Consider the following 20,472-nt stretch of genomic DNA (forward strand, 5'->3'; position numbering starts at 1 on the left):
CTTCTTGTTTATCAATGTACACGGTTGTACATGAAGTTTCATGGGTAACTCACGATCCAGAGGATGCAATTCCTTGGCACGAACTGGACAATATGCAGAGTTATTGGGCTTCCACAGAGACTCACAGAATTTATTGATGAGAGCATACCTAAAAACACGATGATTTCAAATAGATTAGAAAATTATTTTTAAACGTCCGTATAAAATTTTGTAAAAAGTCCAAAACATACCTTTCTGGAAGTGAATTTCTGCTGACATCCTCTCCTCCCAGGAGATACGCATCGACAATATGCAATGCTTCAGTTCTCCGGATATTATTTTCCAGTCCTCTCATCTCCTCCACCAGTTCAGCATAAACAAATGTATTAGGAGGCAGTTCAATATTGTCGGCCCTCTCCCAGGTATTCTTCACCAACCTAAAGACATTGGTTCTTCCCATACCCAAGTAGAAAGTCAATTGTTTGCTAGGTGTTGTTCCACTGGCATCCGATCCACAGAGTACTGCATACCAATCACAGGGATTTTCCAGGATAGTCGTTGTCACATTCTTAGAAGTCAAAATCATGGGAGGAGCGCTCAGGTACTTTACAACAGATTCGACGACGATTGAACGAAGTCTCTCCTCTGGTTTCAAGAGCATGGGGACTATTCTAGTCTGGTCCGGTAGATGCCAATATTCAAGACACTCCTTCTTCATCTGCGTCTGCTTCGGCTCAGAGAGGTTCCGATTCTCGGCAAAGGCAGCGATCTTCAAGAGTCCCATCACTTGTTTCCTTCCCAGATCGTTGTTGGAACTACAAATATAGTTGTAGAAGCTATCGGCATCTTGGAGCAACTCCACAGGTACCAATTCCCTGATATCGCCGTTCCCGTCAGCCCTCAGAAGAACTTCCCTAGCATATGAAAGATAGTTGATCACAGCCTCAATTTCACTCTTCTTCTTCTCGCAAATCAAGTACCTAGAACACGAGAAAGAAAAATTAATGAAATTATTGGAAAATTTACAAAAAAAAAAAATGTATTTTATATTGTAAAAATTAGACAATACACACCTTTCAGAGTTGCCAGGTCTAGATGTATTCGGCTTGAAAATTGATATTTTTTCAAAGCATCTGTATAGCAAGTAAATCAATCCCACGCTGAATGGTGTGAACAGATCGAACAATTTAGTAACAAAGTGTCCACCTGTCCGCACAATCTTAAGGGCCACCAGGCATTGGCACAAGTATAACTGTTTCGACAAAATCTCCTGAATACTTTCTATTCCCTCAACCGAAAATCCTCCATCAGCCATCATGAAGTGAACACCCTGTCCTTGGGTATGATTCATGATAAGTTGTTGATAGGCGAGTTGATTCTCCAGATCATAAATATTACCATCACCCTTGGGTCCATAAAAAGGATGAAAAGTTTCTGGTGGTCCAGCGTAAAAGTTATGTAATTGAAAGTCGTTGGAGCCCCTCAGGGTGAATCCAAAGCCCTTTGCATGCCACTTCCTCCTCCACAGGACATATTCACTGAATCCTCCAGGACCGGCGCATACGTCGGCGAAGTAGAGGATCTCATTTGGATTTGCCGTTGTTGGATTAGTGAACATGAAATTGCAGGCTCTGTCAATATTAGCCATTTTTACAGCATCTCGATTAAGAAAAAATACACCTCTGATTGTTTCAAAGGGATTCGAATGAATCCTCGCCCTTTGTATTTCAGATTTTTCTAAACCATCGAAAATGCTCTTCGAGCTTATGACCTGGTGAAGGATCTGGGGCTCGCAAAATAAAGTTTCATCATCAATGGTCTTTTTCCAGGGAGCCCTGCGCATCCAACCCCTGAAATCCTCTGCTATTGGTGGTTCCTGATCATTTCTCAACCAGTAGATTTTCTCCCTAACGCTTATGATTTCTTGGGATGGATCCCATTTCCCAATGGCTTTGATCAGAGCTTGGTTACTATGACCCAAACCTCGTCGACCCTTATGCAAAGAAGCCTGAATGGGCTCAGCGATAAAATGATTTTTCTTACCCAGGCCCTTGCCACGAGTAAAGTCCATATTTTGCATTATTGTATGGACGACGTTCGAAGTCACGTGGCGAGAAGCGGAGGATTCCTCCAGAAGGGAGCCACCCCGGGTCATTGGGATTGAGAGAGAACCAGATCCTCTACGCCGTTTAACCATAACCGAAGGATTATCAAAAGTTGTAGTTCCGGTCTCTTCCGGTTTAGCGACGTAATTATAACACCTTTTGCTCGAAGCGGAAGCCTGGACGACATCGCCGTCTGAAGATTCTAAAATATCAAGAAAACTATCGATTTTAGCTACGGAACTCGCGATAAATTTATCAGATTTTATCATTAGTAATGAGATTTTCTAGAAAATTCAAAACGAAATGTTACGATGAAACTAATTAATCTGAATGTTCAAAAATAATCAAATAAATATTTATAATAAACTATGGAATTATTATCAAATTATTTCCCGTTGCGCAAATAATCTGACAAATAAAAAAAACGACAAAAGCTCAAACGAATAGAAAAATAATCAACAATCCGCGGAATTCTCTGTATTGATTTAAAAATTAATCTGTCCCGAAATATGACGAGTAAACTAATTCAGCTGTCGCATTATTAATTTAGTTATTACTTTTATTGATACATACCAATAATTCCAAAGTTCTTCCTCGATCCGATGTTCACCAGGTCCTGTTCACTCGGAAGGCCAGCAGACGATCCATCGTGCAAGTTATCTCCAAAAGCCCTTGCAGTATCCATTTTCCACCTGAACAACACAATTAACACTATTTTCTTTGAACATTCAATCACTGTTTGATCATTTACCCCACCATAACTCTACTTCCAACAATTTATTTCCCTCAAAAAGGACTTTCCACCCCTCAAAAATCAACTCAACACTTCTGAATAGGAATTATTTCCCAACAAGACGTTATAATAACTAGCTTTTTAACAAATTAATTCAAGAATATAAACATCTAACAATATTAAAATCTTGAACTCTACAACTTGGTAAAATATCAACTTACACTTTGCACTGGCGTTTCCAACACGAGTATAGTTTTCTCACTCACACGACGACTCAACCAACAAGTTAAACAGAGCAAGATACTCCACAAGAATTCAGTAGACAATGTTCACTTGGTCAATTTTCGTTCAAAACACGAACTTCGTTGTTTACTGTTTTTCAAACGATTCAAGATACAAACGAGCGGGTATAAGCTCACGACCGAAGATGAAGCGAATCTGACATGATTTTCAAAATTGCCAGTTCGATAGACCTGACTATTCCCTCCACTTGTCCAAATTTTTGGACAAGTGGAACCAATCAGAGACGTTGAATAGGTCATTATGAGGAAGGTCACCTGTTGGGGATTAGAGTGGGGACGACCCCATCCGAGGGGCCATATACTTCCGAATAATCCGGAGCCCACTCACGTGTGATATCACTAGGCCTGCCCCCTCCACCTGTAAATTTATAGATTAAGACGAATGTGTCTAATGATTCTACTGGTCATTATTATATTGTTAATTATATCAAATAATTTTTCATCGCCGGTGGTCACAGAAGTAAATATTTTTTATTATTGAAAATAAAATTAACGTAGAGTATTTTATATTGGATTTACCTTAAAGGTGTTGTCATGTAAAATATTTACTGGAGATTTTTTTTAAATTGTTATAGTGAATAAGTTTAAAAAATTCCTGCAAAATGATGACATGATGTTTGAAATTGTTTGTTTTACAGTTGACATGAAAATTTCTTTAATTTTGACAGCTTTTCACGTGGTCAAAAAAAGCGTGACGGAACAGTATTTTTTAACAATTAACGGCTCGATAATTTTATCAATAAAAATTGTTTAAGATGGAAGGCGCATCATTGACCGATTTGATTTCGAAGAATAGTAATAAAAGTCCGAACGCTAAACGAAGCCCCCAGATATTATATTGAATGATAGATTGATTGATACGTTTGAACAATTCGTTTAAGAAGAATTTGTTGAAAGGCTCATTGTTACATCTCAAATAATCTTAGTCAAATAATTATTTTACTAATATTCATCATAAAATAACTAATCAATATCAAATATAGTAAAATAAAAAATATGTGTTCAACATAAATAAATATTGAATATATTCAACATTTATTGATATATTTATTTATACTTTTTACATTTGAGACATGTAGTTTTAGTAATATTTATGTCGTGTCTTGTGATAAATTTTAATAATAAGATAATTTAATAATAACGGCAGAGTGAGGCAAAACGAAAAGTCATCAATCGTCAATCACTGGGGATCGATAAAGTGATATTCAATGATTTTTAATCATTTTTTTTATCCTTATAAATACGTAGAAAATATTCGATATCATCGCCCAAATTTCATCAATTCAGGTGGAAACGTGAACAATTAATTAAGACGTCAGGGGTACACTCAAGGAAATGCATAATTTTTCCTTATCGTTAATTGTCAATTGTCGATTAGTCATGCTGGAGACAGCATGGACCAGTCATTATTCCAAAAAATTTTACCAGACATTAGGACAATGAAAATTTTCAGTGAAAACAGGAGAAAAAATTCTGAATAATGTGGGAATATTCATTATTCATTTAATGACCCAGGCAATTTACCCAAAGCAAGGGAAAACCCAATTAGACCTTCGGAAATCGTATTAATTATTCAATATATTAAGTTCTCAAAATATACTCTGCAAAATTAAAAATGGTCATGTAGAACCCCAGTGAGCTCAACAAACGCTATGATTCGCTACTGAGGGAGAAAGTGAAGGACTTCTACGACTTGAACGTCACCTGGAGCGAAAGGCCTGGGTAGCGAGCTTTGGCCGACTTAACATGACACCCCAATCTCTACTCCCAAGCCAGATAAGTCTATCACCCTCAGTAAACGACTTTTATACTATCAACTTCGAGATCTCTACAAAAGAGTGACTATTTTTGTATTTTATATGATCCTGATCCCCCAGAGGCTACGCCAATCCCTCAAGAAATTTTTATAAAAGAAACTAGCAGGCCCGACCACGCGTTTCTGGGGCTAAGGTTTTTGTTATATTATATTGTACTGAACTATTTACGAGGAACGGTAGGAGAACATCAGTCAGGGTAATCACCATGCTTTTTTACCTAGATGCCATTTGTAAAAAAATATGGCGACCTCCATGACAGATTTTCTACTATCGTAGGCTCTTAGTACAATGAAATTAATATTTACAAAGAAAGACGTTAAAGCTGGTATAACAGCTGGTATCCCATCTTTTAAGTTGAATCAATCTGCACACGGTGTGCCAATTACATTAAAATCCGTTAAGTAGTTTAAGAGTCCATCGCGGACAAACAACGTTATACGGTTGTAAGTTTCACATAGCAGCGCCATCTCTTGAGTACATACTCAACCCAGTCAATGCATATCGCCATCTGTTAAAATCATTTTGAGTTAACAGATTAGAATGTTTGTGAATGTCAAATAATAGACAAATAATTTGCAATAAAATAATACTGTGACTATAAATTAAGATGTAAGCTATTCCATCTTTTAAGTTGAATAAAACTGCACACGGAGTGCAAATTTCATTAAAATCGGTGATGTAGTTCGCGGACAAACAACGCGATACGTTTGTAGGTTTCACATAGCAGCGCCATCTATGGATTACTTACTCAACCCAGTTAATAGAGATCGCCATCTGTTAAAATCATTTGGATTTAACAGATTAGAATGTGTGTGAATGTCAAATAACAGACAAATTTGCAATAAAATAATATTGCGACTATAAACTAAGATTTAAGCTATCCCATCTTTTAAGTTGAATCCACCTGCACACGGTGTGCAAATTTCATTAAAATCGGTTGAATAGTTTAAGAGTCCACGGCGGACAAACAACGTGACACGTAATTTATATATATATATATAGATATATAAAAACATGCATTTACACACAACATGCATGCGTGTGCATGTATATCTATAAATATATATATATATATATATATATATATATATATATATATATATATAAATTACGTGTCACGTTGTTTGTCCGCGATGGACTCTTAAACTACTCAACCAATTTTAATGAAATTTGCACACCGTGTGCAGTTTGATTCAACTTAAAAGATGGAATAGCTTACATCTTAATTTATAGTCGCAGTATTATTTTATTGCAAATTCTTTGTCTATTATTTAACATTCACAAACATTCTAATCTGTTAACTCCAAATGATTTTAACAGATGGCGATATGCATTGATTGGGTTGAGTATGTACTCAAGAGATGGCGCTGCTATGTGAAACTGACAACCGTATCACGTTGTTTGTCCGCGATGGACTATTAAACTACTTAACGGATTTTAATGTAATTGGCACACCGTGTGCAGTTTCATTCAACTTAAAAGATGGGATACCAGCCGTTATACCAGCTTTAACGTCTTTCTTTGTAAATATTAATTTCATTGTACTAAGGGCCTACGATAGTAGAAAATCTGTCATGGGGGTCGCCATATTTTTTTACCAATGTCATCTAGGTAAAAAAGCATGGTGATGAACCTGACTGATGTTCTCCTACTGTTCCTCCTAAATAGTTCAGTACAATGTAATATAACATTAACCTTAACCACAGCAACGCGTGGCCGGGTCTGCTAGTACCGATATACAGGGTGTCCCAGAATTGCACGTCCAAACTTTAAACTTAAGTTGGGGGTGAAATTCTGGAACGAAAAGTCCTGAGCGACTTTTTGATCAGATGCACCCTCTTCAAGTTATTGAGGGTTGAATTTGGACGAATCAGGGGCGTGGAATACCCAGTCGCACGTCGGTGAGAAAAACATGCGAGTGTAGTGGTGTCCCCACCATACCGTACTACTCCCTTGCGGCGGCAGAAAGAGATGACTGGTGTCGAAATATGTAATCGAAATACTAAAAGATTAATAATGCTTTAATATTATAAAATTTTATAAAATTAAATTGATACAAATTATAAAATGTTTTTTGGTGAATCAATTTTGCAATCGTATGATTTCTTCTTTCGATGAACACAACCATGGACAATAGAACCTAAGTAAAACGTTAAGATTCGTTTTCTTTAGTTGATATTGTTTATGTATTTTTCTAAAGAATAATTTTTTTTTAATTAAATCTATTTCTGTTTTTCGCTGGGGGGGGGCGAAGCCTCCGGCTCGCCTCGACTGCGACTTGTCACGCCTCGTGCTGCCAACTTCACACTTCTCACAATCCTCCACCTATCGTCCTCATGTCATAATCTACTATTATGTAGCGGGCGGGTGTTCATTTTTTTTATTTCCCTCCCCTTCCTCTTACCCTCCGCCGACAGTCGTCCCTTTCTGCCGCGGCAGGGGAGTAGTACGCTATGGTGGGGACACCACTACACTCGCATGTTTTTCTCACCGACGTGCGACTGGGTATTCCACGCCCCTGATTCGTCCAACTTCAAACCTCAATAACTTGAAGAGGGTGCATCTGATCAAAAAGTCGCTCAGGACTTTTCGATCCAGAATTTCACCCCCAACTTAAGTTTAAAGTTTGGACGTGCAATTCTGGGACACCCTGTATATATACCATGATATATATTTTGTACAAATCATTTTTGTATGTGAAAGGTAGTTAAAAGATTTCTATACAAAAATGTGGGCACCTAGACGTTTCCAGGATTGTTACCGTGGTTTGTTTAAAAATTAATTGTAGAATTGTACACTTTCAGCCGATCATCCACTGGGAGTTCAGAGTAATATCTCCGGATTACCTTCGGAGGAGCTGATCACATACCACAGAGGAGATTATGAATTTTAATTGGATGAAAAGTAAAATCAACTCGAGGAAAGTTGGGAGATAACTCTAAATAAATATTTAAGAATTTCAATATGTTTCATAAAAGAAAACAAGATTTTTGTTAAATTAAATTGTTTTATTCCCTGATTGTTCTCACCTTAAAATATTAACTCCATTAGAAGCAAATTTTCCACACTGTTATTTTAATTACAACTCGTCATCACTAGCCAAAGTCAGAAATAGTGTTGATGATGGAAAACAAAATAAATTATTAAAACATTGTTAATGTTTAAATAAATATTGGGATTTAAATTACAAATATATTTTCATTTATCCCATTATATAAATGTGCAGTATTTACATTCATGGCAAAAATATCTAGAGTTTCAGTCGATTATGACCAGCTCCTGGAGAACTGGTAATGATTGCCAAAAATTGATGTTTTCATTCACAGATTTCATTGAAAAAGTTTTATGAAAATTTTAGTATAAAAATCTATCAATATATTTTTTAGAACAATTAATTGTTCATTCATTTTGTATTTTAATTTTCAGTGTGTGATGTCAACTTCAATCAAATGTTCTTCGAATTATACAAAAGTTGAGTGGACTTGATCGAAATATTTAATATTTTTCTACATTACTAGAAATGAATAATTTTATCCGTGAATTTTTATGAATTAATCAATTTTTCCCACTTACTAACTACTAATTATGTATAATAATAAGCCAATAATATTGTATCAATACAAGAAACTAAACTAATTACTATTTTACAATATTAAGTATTTATGGGATCATCAGGAAAATGAAAAATGTTTTTTTATGAAGAATTTTGCTAAACAAGAAATATATAAGTTCTTTCTGACCACGCAATAAATACCTCAATGAGAAATTATAAAATTAATTCTTCCTAAGTATTGATGAATCTATGTCACTAATCTTCCGGTATATAAACAGGGCACTTCTGTTTTACATTATGGTATATATAATTAATTGAAAGAGATGAATCCCCCGGCCAATGCCACTGCACTCGAGTGACAAATGTCTCGAGGAAGCTAGCACAAGCTGATTCTGGTCGACGATTAGCATAAAAATTTTCATTCGTCATAGAATTGAAGTAATAATGATGGCTAGTTTTCCTACTGATAATTCGTGTCCAGGGTGCACTAGTTGTCTTCAAGAATACCACACTATTTGGTACAAAGGATAGTGGATCGTTATCGGGGCGTGTCCTCCTCGGGTATGAATCTTGTAGATAATGTACTAATAATTTCTTCTTGTTTATCAATGTACACGGTTGTACATGAAGTTTCATGGGTAACTCACGATCCAGAGGATGCAATTCCTTGGCACGAACTGGACAATATGCAGAGTTATTGGGCTTCCACAGAGACTCACAGAATTTATTGATGAGAGCATACCTAAAAACACGATGATTTCAAATAGATTAGAAAATTATTTTTAAACGTCCGTATAAAATTTTGTAAAAAGTCCAAAACATACCTTTCTGGAAGTGAATTTCTGCTGACATCCTCTCCTCCCAGGAGATACGCATCGACAATATGCAATGCTTCAGTTCTCCGGATATTATTTTCCAGTCCTCTCATCTCCTCCACCAGTTCAGCATAAACAAATGTATTAGGAGGCAGTTCAATATTGTCGGCCCTCTCCCAGGTATTCTTCACCAACCTAAAGACATTGGTTCTTCCCATACCCAAGTAGAAAGTCAATTGTTTGCTAGGTGTTGTTCCACTGGCATCCGATCCACAGAGTACTGCATACCAATCACAGGGATTTTCCAGGATAGTCGTTGTCACATTCTTAGAAGTCAAAATCATGGGAGGAGCGCTCAGGTACTTTACAACAGATTCGACGACGATTGAACGAAGTCTCTCCTCTGGTTTCAAGAGCATGGGGACTATTCTAGTCTGGTCCGGTAGATGCCAATATTCAAGACACTCCTTCTTCATCTGCGTCTGCTTCGGCTCAGAGAGGTTCCGATTCTCGGCAAAGGCAGCGATCTTCAAGAGTCCCATCACTTGTTTCCTTCCCAGATCGTTGTTGGAACTACAAATATAGTTGTAGAAGCTATCGGCATCTTGGAGCAACTCCACAGGTACCAATTCCCTGATATCGCCGTTCCCGTCAGCCCTCAGAAGAACTTCCCTAGCATATGAAAGATAGTTGATCACAGCCTCAATTTCACTCTTCTTCTTCTCGCAAATCAAGTACCTAGAACACGAGAAAGAAAAATTAATGAAATTATTGGAAAATTTACAAAAAAAAAAAATGTATTTTATATTGTAAAAATTAGACAATACACACCTTTCAGAGTTGCCAGGTCTAGATGTATTCGGCTTGAAAATTGATATTTTTTCAAAGCATCTGTATAGCAAGTAAATCAATCCCACGCTGAATGGTGTGAACAGATCGAACAATTTAGTAACAAAGTGTCCACCTGTCCGCACAATCTTAAGGGCCACCAGGCATTGGCACAAGTATAACTGTTTCGACAAAATCTCCTGAATACTTTCTATTCCCTCAACCGAAAATCCTCCATCAGCCATCATGAAGTGAACACCCTGTCCTTGGGTATGATTCATGATAAGTTGTTGATAGGCGAGTTGATTCTCCAGATCATAAATATTACCATCACCCTTGGGTCCATAAAAAGGATGAAAAGTTTCTGGTGGTCCAGCGTAAAAGTTATGTAATTGAAAGTCGTTGGAGCCCCTCAGGGTGAACCCAAAGCCCTTTGCATGCCACTTCCTCCTCCACAGGACATATTCACTGAATCCTCCAGGACCGGCGCATACGTCGGCGAAGTAGAGGATCTCATTTGGATTTGCCGTTGTTGGATTAGTGAACATGAAATTGCAGGCTCTGTCAATATTAGCCATTTTTACAGCATCTCGATTAAGAAAAAATACACCTCTGATTGTTTCAAAGGGATTCGAATGAATCCTCGCCCTTTGTATTTCAGATTTTTCTAAACCATCGAAAATGCTCTTCGAGCTTATGACCTGGTGAAGGATCTGGGGCTCGCAAAATAAAGTTTCATCATCAATGGTCTTTTTCCAGGGAGCCCTGCGCATCCAACCCCTGAAATCCTCTGCTATTGGTGGTTCCTGATCATTTCTCAACCAGTAGATTTTCTCCCTAACGCTTATGATTTCTTGGGATGGATCCCATTTCCCAATGGCTTTGATCAGAGCTTGGTTACTATGACCCAAACCTCGTCGACCCTTATGCAAAGAAGCCTGAATGGGCTCAGCGATAAAATGATTTTTCTTACCCAGGCCCTTGCCACGAGTAAAGTCCATATTTTGCATTATTGTATGGACGACGTTCGAAGTCACGTGGCGAGAAGCGGAGGATTCCTCCAGAAGGGAGCCACCCCGGGTCATTGGGATTGAGAGAGAACCAGATCCTCTACGCCGTTTAACCATAACCGAAGGATTATCAAAAGTTGTAGTTCCGGTCTCTTCCGGTTTAGCGACGTAATTATAACACCTTTTGCTCGAAGCGGAAGCCTGGACGACATCGCCGTCTGAAGATTCTAAAATATCAAGAAAACTATCGATTTTAGCTACGGAACTCGCGATAAATTTATCAGATTTTATCATTAGTAATGAGATTTTCTAGAAAATTCAAAACGAAATGTTACGATGAAACTAATTAATCTGAATGTTCAAAAATAATCAAATAAATATTTATATTAAACTATGGAATTATTATCAAATTATTTCCCGTTTCGCAAATAATCTGACAAATAAAAAAAACGACAAAAGCTCAAACGAATAGAAAAATAATCAACAATCCGCGGAATTCTCTGTATTGATTTAAAAATTAATCTGTCCCGAAATATGACGAGTAAACTAATTCAGCTGTCGCATTATTAATTTAGTTATTTTTTTTATTGATACATACCAATAATTCCAAAGTTCTTCCTCCATCCGATGTTCACCAGGTCCTGTTCACTCGGAAGGCCAGCAGACGATCCATCGTGCAAGTTATCTCCAAAAGCCCTTGCAGTATCCATTTTCCACCTGAACAACACAATTAACACTATTTTCTTTGAACATTCAATCACTGTTTGATCATTTACCCCACCATAACTCTACTTCCAACAATTTATTTCCCTCAAAAAGGACTTTCCACCCCTCAAAAATCAACTCAACACTTCTGAATAGGAATTATTTCCCAACAAGACGTTATAATAACTAGCTTTTTAACAAATTAATTCAAGAATATAAACATCTAACAATATTAAAATCTTGAACTCTACAACTTGGTAAAATATCAACTTACACTTTGCACTGGCGTTTCCAACACGAGTATAGTTTTCTCACTCACACGACGACTCAACCAACAAGTTAAACAGAGCAAGATACTCCACAAGAATTCAGTAGACAATGTTCACTTGGTCAATTTTCGTTCAAAACACGAACTTCGTTGTTTACTGTTTTTCAAACGATTCATGATACAAACGAGCGGGTATAAGCTCACGACCGAAGAAACTTTCCACGTGTTGGATATTATATATATTTATTCGAAGTACAATCGTATGCGTATCTAAACGTAAATCAGTCAATCTCACTAAATGCTATGCCTGTCATGCATGCAGGAATCACAGTAACTAACAGTTATAATAATAATTCATCTCCTTCCGGTGAACCGCGCTCAGCTCATGCCCTACGCATGCGCTTCGCTTGCGGCTGCGCATCAGTGCTAGTCCCCTTGTCCGGCGCCATGGTCTGCCAGCCAGGCGGTGGGACAGGCGCTCCGGAGCTCGTGGAGGTCGGAGTCGCCACATCCACTCTCCCCCCAGTGACCTTCGCGGGGTGCGAAGGGAACGAGACACTTTTCTTTCTCTTGTAGGTTCTTAGGGTCGTATTTGCACTGGAGGTTGAAGGCGTTGGGTTTCCGGGGTCCTCAGCCTGCTGAGGAGACTGCTGATTGTCGTCCTTGTCTATGTAAGCCGGTTTTAATCGCTCCACTGACACGACTTGCTCTGTGCCATTGATCTTGATCCGGAAATTGTAGTCGTCCACACGCTCCATCACTTCATGTGGCCTGAGTATGGCTGTTCCAGCGGTCGTTTGACTGCGTCAATGCGTAGAAAGGCATGAGTGCATGTATACAAGTTTTTGAGGATGAATGGCCGTTTCTGGGAGTGATGGGCAGTCGGAGTTGGTCTTAATTGTCTCATGTGCTCCCTGAACTTCTCAACAAAAATTTGCGGGTCCGCCGGCATGTCCTCCGAGGCAAAGAATTCCCCTGGGACACGTAGGCTTGCGCCAAACACTAGGTCTGCTGGCGATGCTTGGAGATCTTCTTTGTAGTAGGTGCGTAAACCAAGCAGGACTGTGGGTAGAGCCTCCGGCCAGGGAATGTGCTTGTTGCACATGAGTGCTGCCTTTAAGGCGCGGTGCCATCGCTCAACCAGCCCGTTTGATTGTGGGTGGTACGGCGTAGTTCTGATTCTGTTTGCTCCGACCAGTCTGGAAAGGGCCCTGAAGAGCGTTGATTCGAACTGGGTGCCTTGGTCAGTGGTGATCGTGAGTGGTGTGCCGAATTGGGCGATCCAGTGAGTATAGAAGGCAGTGCGCACTGTGTCGGCCGTCATGTCCTTTAATGGGATTGCGGCTGGCCACCTGGAAAAACGATCAATGATTGTTAGACAGTACTTTAGGCTATTGATGCTTGGCAGTTCGATGAGGTCCAGGTGAACGTGGTTGAATCGAGTGTCGGGCACGTCGACGTGCTTCGGATTCAATCGGTTGTGACGCTGGATCTTGGACCGCTGGCACGCAATGCAAGTGCGAGACCACTCATGGGCGTCCTTTTGCAATCCGGGCCAGACATATTTTTGTTTGAGAGTCCGTGCCGTGCTTCGTCCACTGGGATACGAGAGTCCGTGGACGGTTTCGAAAGCGACTCGACGAAGGGTTGCTGGAACGTAAGGTCTCACTGTTCCAGTTGCAATGTCACAGTAGATAGTGTGCAGGCCATCGATGGTGAGACGCTGAAGCTTGAGCGAGTTGGTGGTGCTTGCCATGAGTTGATCAAGCTCTTCATCATTTTGCTGCTCTTCAGCTAGCGTTTGTGCACTGAGAACCGTCGGCATGTTGATGTCGTTGATTCTCGACAATGCGTCAGCCACCACGTTCTCATCTCCTTTCAGATGGACTATGTGAGTGGAGAATTGCGAAATGTAATCGAGCTGGTGAAGTTGTCGGGGTGGAGCTTTGCTAGCCTTTTGCTGGAAGGCGTAGGCCAGCAATTCTCTATCGTATGTGCTGTAGTTCTTCCTAGCAGTGCTCAGCTTCCTGGAGAAAAATCCGACAGGTTTCCAGGGGTCCTCCTCAAACTGTTCCAGTGCAGCACCGATGGCTGAGTCGGATGCGTCGGTGGTGAGTGATAGTGCAGCTGTTGGCGAGAAGAAAGCTGTCATTGCTGCCAAGGCGATGCTTTGGGTGCAGTTAACAAATGCTTCAATGGTTTCTGGGGTCCAGGGAACCTTTCTTTTATCCTTTTTCTGGGCGTTCTTCAGGAACTCGTTCAGTGGTGCCTGCAGCTCTGAAGCATGCGGAACGCTTTTTCGATAGTAATTGATCATTCCCAGGAATCGACGGAGATCCGATATGGTTTCCGGCCTGGGGAATGAGAGTATTGTCTCTACCCTTGATGGTGGTGGCTTGTAGCCATTCTGGTTGACCGTATGGCCGAGGTACGTGACTTCACCTTTGGCGAACTCACATTTTGCAGGGTTGAGAGTGAGCTTGGTTGCCGCAGGACTGCGAAGACCTGTTCCAGACGCTGCAGGTGCTCTTCGTGAGATGTTGATGCCACTATGAGGTCGTCAATGAAACATCCCACGAAGTCTAGGTCTCTGAGGATGTTGTCCATGTGGCGCTGGAAGGTTTGAGTTACATTGCGTAGGCCCGGAGGCATTCCCAAAAACTCGAAGAGTCCGAATGGTGTTGTTACCGCCGTTTTTGGGATGTCCTCCTATGCCATGGGAATTTGGTGGTAGGCGCGCACCAGATCTATGGTTGAGAAGATCTTTTTTCCATGGAAGCGATTGAGTATGTCCTCAGGTACAGGCACTGGATAGCGGTCTGGAACTGTTTGGGAATTCAGACGTCTGAAGTCCCCAGTGGTTCGCCATCCTCCCAGCTTCTTGGGTACCATGTGAATGGGGCTCGCCCATTGGCTGCTGGATGGTCGGATAATGCCGTGGTTCTGGAGCAACTTGATGTCGTCCTGAGCTACTTTAAGTTTGTCCCCCGCTAACCTTCGGACTCGTTCCACGACTGGTGGTCCTGTGGTAACGATGTGGTGAGCCACGTGGTCCGGATCTAGTGACGTTGTGATGATACTGGGTCTGGTGATCTCGATGAATGAATGCAGCAGCTCGTTGTACTTATTCTGAGCTGGACTGTTGCTATTTCCCAGGGCCAGGGTGGAGATGCCAAACTCTGTGGTGGCTGCAAGCACGCCAGAGGTTGACAGCGATGTCATCGGGTCAATAACACGACGTTGCTTCAGGTCGATCAGTAGTCCGAACTGCACTATGAAGTCGGCGCCAATTATAGCTGTCTGAACATCAGCGACTATGAAGGTCCAGGTGAAGGCACGGCGGAGTCCTAAGTTAAGTGTCCTAATCTGCGTTCCAAAGGAGTGAATGATCGTTGCGTTGGCAGCGTAGAGTTCGCACTCTGATGCTTGTGATTGGTGCGGTGTGCTGACAGTGGTTAGGGGTAGCACAGATACCACAGAACCAGAGTCAATGAGATAGCGAGTGTTTGTCGTTTTGTCACGCACGTGGAGGCGGTACTCCTTGGTAAGTGGAGTGCTTGAGCTGCTGTCAGTCACCCCCTGATCTAATGACAGCGAGTTTAGTTTTCCGGCGCTGACTTCCTGGCAGCTGGATGATTGCAAGGCTGCTGACATTTCCCAGCTTTGCTGCCAAATTTGCGGTGATAAGAGCAGTGCCCGTTTGAGACTGGTGTGCGAGATCTCGAGCATGATCTTCCACTGCTACTGCGGAGCTCAGCTGAAATCTCCTGCAAAGCTGTCGTCAGGTCTTCCAGGGATTTCTCGAGAGAACCCAGCCTGTGCTCCACCGTCGAGTTGTTGGGAGCAGTGCCTGATCGAGTGGATGGTGACATTGCTCGGTTGACTGCCGTGACCTGAGAGCCTGTGTGGTTTTCCATGGCTTTGTCAGAGGCATCGGCCAGCTCATCCAGGGTGCTGTTGTTCTGAACGGCCTTCAATATCCTGCTCACGAGATTAGGCAACAACGCCAGCTATCTGCTGCGGAGGAGGTCTTCGGATGCTGTGTTGCCAGCAAGCGTCCTCATCTCCCTAAGAAGTTGGCTGGGCTTCCGATATCCGAGCTCAAGTTCTGTCAAAAGTTTGTGAAGTTGACGGTCAACAGAATCAGTGAAGCGTTTGATTAGGCTGCTTTTCAAAGAGTAATACTTATCTTGCGCAGGGGGTGCCTTGAGGACGTCGGACACCTCCCTCAGAATCTCGGGCTTCAGCGCGGAAATTACCAAATCGTACCTTGAGTGATCATTAAAAATGCCTCGAGTTGCAAACTGGGATTCGACCTGGATGAACCAGATTTCCGGGTCGCTTGCCCAGAACTCGGGGAGTCTCAGTTGACTTACGGCCAGAGTGTTGGTGTCGCTGCCCTGGTACCGTGGGCCTCCCTGCTGATGATCAGTCTCTCGTTTCGGGGCGGCGTGAAGTATGCGGATGTCGAAAGTGCGCGGTCCTGGGGCTGTTGTTGGAGCAGCAGTTGCTGAAGAACCGGGGTGTGCTCCCGCACTTCCTCAGGTGGCCTTGAAGTGCCATCACCATAGCTGGCACTTGTGGAAGAGTGATCGAAATTCATGGTGCAGTGAATCTTGTGTAGTGACACGTAGAGTAGTGAGGTTAGGCGGCTCGAAATTTCACAATCCGGTTGGATGACGTCGGGGTCACCAATTTAGCAATATTGAGTCCCAACCTCGGCTAAAGAAGAATTCCACGTGATGGATATTATATATATTTATTCGAAGTACAATCGTATGCGTATCTAAACGGAAATCAGTCGATCTCACTAAATGCTATGCCTGTCATGCATGCAGGTATCACAGTAACTAACAATAATAATAATAATTCATCTCCTTCCGGTGAACCGCGCTCAGCTCATGCCCTACGCGTGCGCTTCGCTTGCGGCTGCGCATCAGTGCTAGTCCCCTGCCCCGGCGCCATGGTCGGCCTGCCAGGCGGTGGGACAGGCGCGGTCTGCGCAGGCGCTCCGGAGCTCGTGGAGATCGGAGTCGCCACAAACTTACAACCGTATCACGTTGTTTGTCCGCGATGGACTCTTAAACCACTTAACGGATTTTAAGGTAATTGGCACACCGTGTGCAGTTTCATTCAACTTAAAAGATGGGATATCAGCTGTTATACCAGCTTTAACGTCTTTCTTTGTAAATATTAATTTCATTGTACTAAGGGGCTACGGTAGTAGAAAATCTGTCATGGGGGTCGCCATATTTGTTTACCAATGGCATCTAGGTAAAAAAACATGGTGATGACCCTGACTGATGTTCTCCTACCGTTCCTCCTAAATAGTTGAGTACAATATAATATAACATTAACCTTAACCACAGCAACGCGTGGCCGGGTCTGCTAGTATTGATATATATATATATATACATCAGGGAATAAAACAATTTAATTCAACAAAAATCTTGTCTTCTTTTTCTAAACATATTGAAATTCTTAAATATTTATTTGGAGTTATCTCCCAACTTTCTTCGAGTTGACTTTCCTTTTCATCCAATTAAAATTCGTAATCTCCTCTGTGGTATGTGAGTAGCACCTCCGAAGGTAATCCGGGGATATTACTCTGAACTCCCACTGAATTATCGGCTGGAAGTGTACACCTCTACAATTAATTTTTAAACAAACCACGGTAACAATCCTGGAAACGTCTAGGTGCCCACATTTTTGTATAGAAATCTTTTAACTACCTTTCACATACAAAAATGATTTGTACAAAATATATATCATGGTATATATAAATACCATGTTGTTTTTTTTTGTACAAATAAATATTTAAGAATTTCAATATGTTAAAAAAAAGAAGACAAGATTTTTGTTAAATTAAATTGTTTTATTCCGTGATTCTTCTCACCTTAAAATATTAACTCCATTACAAGCAAATTTTCCATACTGTTATTTTAATTACAACTCGTCATCACTAGCCAAAGTCAGAAATAGTATTGATGATGGAAAACAAAATAAATTATTAAAACAATGTTAATGTTTATATAAATATGGGGATTTACATTACAAATATATTTTCATTTATCCCTGTTGGATATGGAAAATTGAAATGGTATTTTGTATTTAAATATCCGTTTCAATTTTCGGAGCCGCGCAATAAAATAATTATTTTTGTTTAGCGTGAATCCTTACCTTTAAAGTGCTGGGCACATCTGTTTCATAGACGGGATTGAGGATCAATACTCAAATAAACTCTCACAGAACTGTACGATATTGAATGTATTTTAGACCATATGATTATAAGTATAACAATAATGATTATTTATGTGACTAAACAGTAACACATCAAGTTGAATTTGATCTTTCTACAAGATATTCGCGAAATATGAGTGAGAGAATAATGAATTAACCCAAATATTATCACAATAGCCTAATTAGGGTTACTCACTCTTTCAGCTGCTGACACACTCCAATCAGAACACTAGTTTTGGATTTATGTAAGTGTTCTTTTAATTTTCTCTCTTGCACTATTTTGCATTTGTTTGTTTTTGTATGAGTCCTCTCTCTCGGTCTTGCACTGCAGCCGTAGCGCGTAATTTTGCAACCCGTCAAACGCTACCGCACGAGATCATTCGGTTCAAAAACTAACCGCGGGAATAATCACTACAAAGATGTGCGTACTTGTGATCATTCTTCCCGATACTTGAAACAAAAGATAAACGCCGGGCAGAATTATGGACTGATTCCGGAATCAAGTATCTCAAGTTTCAAGGAGTTCGCCTCGTGGTGTGATCGTTCGCGTTGCTAGGACAAGACTGATTTTTAATTTTGACAAGGGTCGGAAATGCGTTTGCGGTCAATGCCCGTGTACGGATGGTTCGATGTTGACGTCGCACTATTTGGGCTTTGCTCATCGCATTCTGTGGATGAGGCCAATGTCCGAAGTTGGGAAATCGAAGCATTTTGCTTGCTCGCCTTCGCCAGACATTGTTTAAATATTTAATTTTTAAGAAATAACATATTATCAAACACAACACCCCCCCCCCTGAGAGGTGACTCCGCTGTGTGGAGGGACCTCTCGAGGAAAGTTGGCCCTCATCCGTTGATTGCGATTTGATTTCCAGAACTTGTGAATCTATAATATAAAAATGAATCGCAAAATGTGTTGGTAAGCGCATAACTCAACAACGCCTGGACCAATTTGGCCAAATCTTTTTTTAAAATGTTCGTTGAAGTTCAAGGATGGTTTTTACGGCGAGAAAAATTAGAATTATTGCTGGAAAAATCATAAAAATAGCCCTTTTCTTTTTCCCATACAAATGATTTGTAACTAAAACGTAGTCAATTTGAGATTTATTGCTATGGTATAAAGTTCATATTAAATTACAAGCACTCACTGTTGTCTAAGCAATGTAGGTGTGTTCCTAACGTCAAAGATCATATCTATCAAAACAATCTGCGTGTGTGCGTTGGAGCACAGAATACATAGTTGGAGGAGTTTAATGTCGCGTTCCGAAACTCGCGTTTCTTTTGTATCAATTTCGGCACGCGAGATAAAATGCATCAATCGTTGGATTGTTCCATATTCACCCATTTTATCAAAGACATTCAAAGCACACATCAACGTTGAATCTTGCCATTCAGTGAAATCTATTAAATACATTTGCAAATATGTAACCAAAGGGAGTGATATGGCTGTGATTGGAATTGGTGCCGAGAATTCCAATGATGAAGTTACCCAATACCAAATGGGCCGCTATGTCAGTAGTAATGAAGCAGTTTCGCGAATATTTTCTTTTCCTATTCATGAGAGACACCCTTCTGTTGTTCACTTAGCTGTGCATTTAAAAAATGGACAAAGAGTAGTGTATTTTACAGCACAGAACGCAGTACAAAGAGCTGCTCAGCCACCATCTACTACATTAACCAGTTTTGTTGAGACATGCCAAAACGATGATTTCGCACAAACATTGCTATATTCTGAAATGCCAAAATATTATACCTGGAATCAATCCTCAAGGAGATTTATACGAAGGAAACAAGGAAAACCAGTTCCAGGATATACAGATGTATATTCCACCGATGCGATTGGCCGGATTTATTCAGTACATCCAAGCAATGATGAATGTTTTTATTTACGACTGCTATTAGTCAATGTACGTGGCCCAACATCATTCCAACAGTTACGAACTGTTGATGGTGAATTGTGTGGATCCTACAGAGAAGCCTGTCAACGTTTGAAATTGCTTGAAAATGACGCTCATTGGGATCAAACTCTCAATGATGCTGTAATATCATCACACGCTCATCAAATACGAACATTGTTTTCTATAATCATATCTACATGCTTCCCATCAAACCCAATTGAT

The 20,472-nt window shown here is 40.5% G+C and overlaps 2 protein-coding genes across 2 annotated transcripts; both read right to left on the reverse strand.

Moving 5' to 3' along the window:
- Positions 1-20: 20 nt before the first annotated feature.
- Positions 21-2,353, reverse strand: LOC135171544 (cap-specific mRNA (nucleoside-2'-O-)-methyltransferase 1-like; the record flags this gene model as incomplete). Its single annotated transcript, XM_064138175.1, has 3 exons — positions 1,053-2,353; positions 231-959; positions 21-148 (listed from the first exon to the last, which is right to left on the reverse strand). Coding segments are annotated over exons 1-3 (2,158 nt in total), but the record flags the coding sequence as incomplete, so codon positions are not given.
- A 6,357-nt stretch (positions 2,354-8,710) lies between these two features.
- On the reverse strand, positions 8,711-11,436 carry LOC135171552 (cap-specific mRNA (nucleoside-2'-O-)-methyltransferase 1-like). Its single transcript, XM_064138182.1, has 4 exons — positions 10,136-11,436; positions 9,314-10,042; positions 8,841-9,231; positions 8,711-8,749 (listed from the first exon to the last, which is right to left on the reverse strand). Exons 1-4 carry the CDS (start codon positions 11,434-11,436, stop codon positions 8,711-8,713), a joined length of 2,460 nt encoding a protein of 819 aa, XP_063994252.1.
- Between the last annotated feature and the right edge of the window lie 9,036 nt (positions 11,437-20,472).

Source organism: Diachasmimorpha longicaudata, chromosome 20 (assembly GCF_034640455.1).
Source record: "Diachasmimorpha longicaudata isolate KC_UGA_2023 chromosome 20, iyDiaLong2, whole genome shotgun sequence".
NCBI classification, from domain to species: domain Eukaryota; kingdom Metazoa; phylum Arthropoda; class Insecta; order Hymenoptera; family Braconidae; genus Diachasmimorpha; species Diachasmimorpha longicaudata.